Source organism: Adiantum capillus-veneris, chromosome 3 (genome assembly GCF_014529385.1).
Source record: "Adiantum capillus-veneris isolate H3 chromosome 3, ASM1452938v2, whole genome shotgun sequence".
NCBI classification, from domain to species: Eukaryota; Viridiplantae; Streptophyta; class Polypodiopsida; order Polypodiales; family Pteridaceae; genus Adiantum; species Adiantum capillus-veneris.
This window is the reverse complement of record NC_140933.1, coordinates 156,692,226-156,699,075: the sequence shown is the minus strand read 5'-3', so window position 1 is coordinate 156,699,075 and position 6,850 is coordinate 156,692,226. Positions and strand designations below refer to the sequence as shown.

The 6,850-nt window shown below is 41.8% G+C and overlaps 1 protein-coding gene and 1 pseudogene across 1 annotated transcript; both read right to left on the bottom strand.

Moving 5' to 3' along the window:
* Positions 1-256: 256 nt before the first annotated feature.
* On the bottom strand, positions 257-3,606 carry LOC147462023 (uncharacterized; annotated as a pseudogene).
* A 2,332-nt stretch (positions 3,607-5,938) lies between these two features.
* LOC147462022 (abscisic stress-ripening protein 3-like) lies at positions 5,939-6,380 on the bottom strand. The gene is made up of 2 exons (XM_086502365.1): positions 6,249-6,380; positions 5,939-6,139 (listed from the first exon to the last, which is right to left on the bottom strand). Exons 1-2 carry the CDS (start codon positions 6,378-6,380, stop codon positions 5,957-5,959), a joined length of 315 nt encoding a protein of 104 aa, XP_086358491.1. The 3' UTR covers positions 5,939-5,956.
* Between the last annotated feature and the right edge of the window lie 470 nt (positions 6,381-6,850).

Sequence of the window (6,850 nt, the reverse complement as noted above, 5' to 3'; positions counted from 1 at the left end):
TTTATCCACATAATGCAAGACCCCCACTTGAATCAACTTCCAAGCAATGCTTGAGAAAATTCATTTTTCCAAACATACAAAATTTCTTCCCAAGAGGAAATTTTAGAAAATTAGGTTTAGTTTTTGGGTTTTTACGCTCTATTTTGGGGCAAATTTTCTCATTTTCCCCTTGCCTTCAACCAGCATTTTTGAAATTGAAAACGCACTACTTCCAAGGGTTCCCTTTCATGACACACCATGTGCCCATTATGACCTTTTAAAGATGCAGTAGGGTGAGGACCACCACACATACTATCAGAATCAATGAAATATACCATACACTCAACAAAATGGTGCTACTACTTTCACTATCACTGTTGTCTGTGTCAAATTCTGCATCATACAGGGAAAATCATCACATCAAAAATTCCTTGGGGTGAGGAAGACACACACACACACACACACACACACACACACACACATATATATATCTATATATATATATATCTATATATATATATATCTATATATATATATATATATCTATATATATATATATCTATATATATATATATATATATAGAGAGAGAGAGAGAGAGAGATCCTTGCCTCTTGTCACATATATTGTATACGTGCCAATCCATACCCTATGGTTAATACATACACATTTATTGTTGTTGTGTACCCTGGCTTGTTGAGCTCCAGCAACGGACTAAATGACCCGATGTTCACCCACGTGTTGTTCATGTTCACATCGAAACCTACAGATTCTTGTTGTTGACCATTTCTACGTGAGTTCTGTAGAATGAAACACAAAGAGCATTGAGTTTTTTGACTGCGAGTTACCTGATTCAATGGCACTTTGACGTAGATGAAAACCTCCAAGTAAGATTTGTTGAGGGAGACTCCCTCTCTCCAGATGGCGATGCCCTCTTAGCATTTCTCCACATAATGTAGAAGCCCCACTTGAATCAAATTCCAAGTAGTGCTTGAGAAAAACTGTTTTTTCAAACATACAAAATTTCTTTCCAAGAGGAAATTTTAGAAAATTAGGTTTCGTTTTTTGGTTTTTACACTCTATTTTGGGGCGGAATTTCTCCTTTTCCCCTTTCCCTTAACGGACATTTTTGAAATTGAAAACGACAGGCTATTAAGTTGAGACATATATTTCTCGAACACTACTTCCAAGGGTTCCCTTTCATGACACACCATGTGCCAATTATGACCTTTTGCAGATGCTAGCAAGGCGAGGACCACCATGCACACTATCACAATCAACGAGATATACCCTACAGCCATCACTATCACCGTCGTTTGTGTCTGCACACAAGTACAATCATGACATCAAAAATTGCTTGGGGTGAGAAAGACACATATCGAGAGAGAGAGAGAGAGAGAGAGAGAGAGAGAGAGAGAGAGAGAGAGAGAGAGAGAGAGAGAGAGAGAGAGAGAGAGAGAGAGAGAGAGAGACAGAGAGAGAGAGAGAGAGAGAAACATAGAGAGAGAGAGAGAGAGAGAGTGAGATCCTTTCCTCTTGTCACATACACTGTATACGTTGCCAATCCATACCCTATGGCCAATACATACACCTTTACTGTCATTGTGTACCCTAGCTTGTTGAGCTACAGCAATGGACTAAATGACCCAATGTCCACCCATGTGCGGTTCATGCTCACGTGAGATGCTGCAAATTTGTGCTATTGGCCAGTTCTCTCTTAGTTCTGTAGAAAGAACCACAAAGAGCATTGAGTTTTCTGACTGCGAGTTACCTGATCCGGTGGCACTTGGAAGTAGACAAAAACCTCTGATTAGGAGTTGTTGAGAGAGACTCCCTCTCTCCAGATCGCCATGCCCTCTTAGCATTTCTCCACATAATGTGAAACCCCCACCTGAATCAGCTTCCAAGCAGTGCTTGAGAAAAATCATTTTTCCAAACATACAAAATTTCTTCCCAAGAGGAAATTTTAGAAAATTAGGTTTAGTTTTTCAGTTTTTACACTCTGTTTTGCGGTGGAATTTCTCCTTTTCCCCTTGCCCTTAACCAGCATTTTTGAAATTGAAAACGACACGATATTAAGCTGAGACATATTTTTCCTAGACACTACTTCCAACGGTTCCCTTTCATGACACACCATGTGCCCATTATGACCTTTGGACCACCATGCACACTATCACAATCAGCGCAATATACCCTGCACCCATCGCTGCTACTACTTTCACTATCATCGTTGTCTGTGTCAAATTCTGCACACAAGTACAGTCATGACATCAGAAATTCCTTGGGGTGAGGAAGACACATATCAAGAGAAAGAGAGAGAGAGAGAGAGAGAGAGAGAGAGAGAGAGAGAGAGAGAGAGAGAGAGAGAGAGAGAGAGAGATCCTTGCCTCTTGTCACATACATTGTATACGTCGCCAATCCATACCCTATGGCCAATACATACACCTTTACTATCTTTGTGTACCCTAGCTTCTTGAGCTCCAACAATGGACTAAACGGCCCGATGTGCATCAACGTGCGGTTCATGCTCACGTCAGAACCTGAAGATTCCTGCTATTGGCCAGGTCTCTATCAGTTCTGTAGAAAGAACCACAAAGAGCATTGAGTTTTCCGACTGTGAGTTACTTGATCCGGTGGCACTTGGATGTAGACAAAAACTTCCAAGTAGGAGTTGTTGAGGGAGACTCCCTCGCTCCAGATGGCCATGCCCTCTTAGCATTTCTCCACATAATGCAGAACCCCCACCTGAATCAGCTTCCAAGTAGTACTTGAGAAAAATCATTTTTCCAAACATATAAAATTTCTTCCCAAGAGGAAATTTTAGAAAATTAGGTTTAGTTTTTGGGTTTTTACACTCTACTTTGGGGCGAAATTTCTCCTTTTCCCCTTGCCCTCAACCGGCATTTTTGAAATTGAAAACGACACGATATTAAGGTGAGACATATTTTTCCCGAACACTACTTCCAAGGGTTCCCTTTCATGACACACCATGTGCCCATTATGACCTTTTGTAGATGCTAACAGGGTGAGAACCACCATGCACACTATCACAATCAATGCACTATACCCTGCACTCAACCCACTGCTCCTACTATTTTCACTATCACCGCCACGTCTCTGTCAAATTTTACACACATGTACAATCATGACATAAGAAATTCCTTCGGTTGAGTGCAGGGTATACTGCATTGATTGTGATAGTGTGCATGGTGGTCCTCGCCCTGCTAGCAACTGCAAAAGGTCATTTCTGTAGACGAAACCATAGAGAGCATTGAGTTTTCCATTTGCGAGTTACCTGATCCGGTGGCACTTCGACGTAGACAAAAACCTCGAGTAGGAGTTGTTGAGGGAGATGGTGTAGTAGAAGACAATGGGGTTGAAAGCGAGAACAAAGGTTCCAGCAGATAGAGATAGATCCGACAAAATAGTCGTTGTGGCAGACACCTTGCCATTGCTAGCTGATGGCACTCTCAGGGCGTTGTCGACTACTGTTGCTGCCGCCAACAAAAGCTGCAGCAAAATGCAAGAAAGAGGAAGGCCAAGGGCAAAATGTGGAGCCCCCCTTCTCCTCTTAAAGCCAGTCCAGACCTACACATTGATGAGCCTTGTAATTTGATGTGTACCTCCATGGCTCCCTTGCACCAAAGCTTGTGGATCTCTCATCCTCAGCCTCAGCTACATGACACCAATATTTTGTGGTAGCTTGCAAATGTATCGTCTCTCTCTCTCTCTCTCTCTCTCTCTCTCTCTCTCTCTCTCTCTCTCTCTCTCTCTCACACACACACACACACACACACACACACACAATGCCAATGCCCTGTGAGGCCCGATCTCGTTAGAGCTTGGAGCTTTGTCACACACACATAGTACAATTCTTGTATTCTCTAATCACAACTTGGGAGCAAAGAGAACAAGAGAGCAATTACCTCTCTACACATCCCAGGAAATAGGGAAGGTAAAATGGAATGCACTTGTAGCCCCAGCTGGAGAGAGAGAGAGAGAGAGAGAGAGAGAGAGAGAGAGAGAGAGAGAGAGAGAGAGAGAGAGGATTGTCGAGAGAGAAGTGAGAGAGCATAGGAAAGAGTGATGGCAGTGGTGGCCTAGGTGAATTGAGACGTAGCAAATGCAGTCTTGCATTAGTAGTAGCCAAAGGAGAAGAAGCTAGAGCATGCTCCCATGAATAGGAGATCAATCATGTAGAGCTTAGGTGGGTGTAGTTCGGAAAAAATGTGTTTCAATTTAATATCGTGCCATTTTCAATTTCAAAAATGCCTGTTGAGAGCAAGGGGAAAAGGAGAAATTCCGTCTCAAAATAGAGAAAAATAGTGTAAAAACTTGAAAAATAAATCTAATTTCTTGAAAAATTTCCTCCTGCCAAATTCAAGAGAAGGAATTTTGTACATTTGGAAAAATGATTTTTCCCGAACACTGGGTGGGTGTATTATTCTCTCTCTCTCTCTCTCTCTCTCTCTCTCTCTCTCTCTCTCTCTCTCTCTCTCTCTCTCTCTCTCTCTCACACACACACACACACACACACACACACACAATTGTAGTCTTGCAACTGTGAGCATACAGATACTTTTGCGTGCTAATCATCGTAAAGTTTCCGCCCCTACGCACAAGCTCATGCAGAGCACGCATAGACTCCCACTTTCCCATGAACACTACGTGCATGAACATATACACACAGTGATACTATATCTGGAGTGTTGCTGCACTGTGCAATGTGCATTGTTCAGCTTCAACTCTTCTCGCTCTCCAGTTTCACAAACATGCACACTGCACGAGATGATGGACAACAGCCCTTTGCACGCACGAAGACACAGACACGTTGTATTTTCTGTAGGTCGTGACTCGTCTCTTGAGTCTCTCTCTCTCTCTCTCTCTCTCTCTCTCTCTCTCTCTAGTTTTGCACACATCCACTCCATGAACATGATGGACAACAGGTCTTTTCACATGCACGGACATGGACACTAGGCGTAGTCTCTTCTCATGCAAATCGTCGAGGTCTCGAGACTCGTTAAATGGGAGCAAATCGTGATTGTTGTTATATAGTGCTCCATGGGGCAGAAAGGAGAGATTGACATATGGAGGGTCTCTTTGAGCTTGAATATTGTAAGCTCAATTATATATAGTAGAGATGGTAGAAGAATGAGCTAGCCAAAATTAATGTGAAAGAGAAAAATGAAATAGACTCAAGTGTCCTGTTTTTCTAGCAACTTATCATAATTATATGGTGAATCTAGAAAAACAATTTATAGGTCAGGTTCATATCTTAGGTCAGTTATGAGGTGAAGAGCATAGCCAAGTTTTACTTTTGCTAAAATCAATACTAAATTAAGATTATGATAATAAGTTTTAAGATGAAAAATTCATAGAACTTTAGTGCAGTTTTAATAAAATTTTCATAAATTGAATATAACTTCTCATCAATTTAGGATTTTGCATAGATTTCAAGGTGTATGGATAGGAAAAATTAGCTTATTATAACAAGAAACTGAGCTTCATAACCTAGTTATGGGACTAGATTTTTGTTATAATCAAAAGACCAAAATCTCAAAAATAATGACAAATAGGAAAAATTTGGTCTTTCAAGACCTCTTTCATTAACATGATGAGGTTATGGGACGAAAGCTAAGGTGTATAATGTATCTATAGGTCAATACCCATCAACTAAGAAATTTTCAAAGGTTCAAACTCATAGGCATCTTGTAATTTAAGCTCATTTTAAAAAAATTGTAGTGCATAATTTCTAGCAAAAGAAACATTGCTTGTGTGTGTGTGCGAGGATGGCTCTAAGTTTGATGGCTCCACGTTTCATATTGCCGCGATGGCCCAAAATGTAAAGATTAAATTACAAAGTAATGTCTTTGAGAGTAAGAGTGATTAGTGAAGTACAGAATAATCAGAAAGAGTATTGAGGTGTGCAGGTGGGTGGAAGTTGGAACTTGGAAGCTGGATAGGCTCGGCAGCCAATCATTAATGCTTGCTGTGGTGAGCGCCATGCTGCTGCTTCTTGGCGGCCTCCTTGGCGTGCTTGTGCTCGTGCTTCTCGTGGACCGCGAGAGTGCCTGCACCGATGGTGATGGCGGCAGCCACGTGCTCGCACACCTTGTGAGCATGGCGCTGCTCCGGGTGCTTCTTGGCCTCGTGCTTCTCGTGCTTCAGCAAACAATATATATACAACGACGTCAGGCGATGCTGCTAGCATATATAACTCTTACCATATTCTATAGAGCACGCTAAAAACTCATGATCAATAGAAGCTTACCAAAGCGAAGTCACCAGCGGCGAGAGCGGCGGCGTCGGCCGCATGCTGGCGCTGCTTGTGCTTCTTCTCCTCCGCCTTGTGGTGCACGCTGCCGGCCTTGGAGGCGTGCACAAGATTGTGTTGGCCGGTCATGATTTCTGCTAAAGAAGTGTAATTAATCTGGTGGAGGTAGCTGTATAAATTGATGATATTGTTCGATGAGCAGCAGCAGCATATTTAAATGTAAGAGCAATGTCCCGATGACTAGCAGATTTATAAGAAGAAAAGTCGTCCTCGGCCGAGGTCCTACACGCGCTAGGCTAATGCTGAGTGGGGAAATTACCCCCGAAATTCCTTCACATGTACATTTCAACCAATCATTCTTGGCTTGGTCCATAGGTCTTCTAAAACAAATAAAGTTTTTGCATCTTATCTTTCTATTCTAGTTGTTCACTTCTATATGTTCCTACATTTACATATTAATATCCCTAATTTCCATGTCCCTCAACACTAGCACTCTGGATGCAAATCTCACCAATATCTACAACTATGGCATTATGCACGTACATATTGATAACAATGACTGTTGCTTGTAAACTATATTTTTTTGCGGCAAATCATGG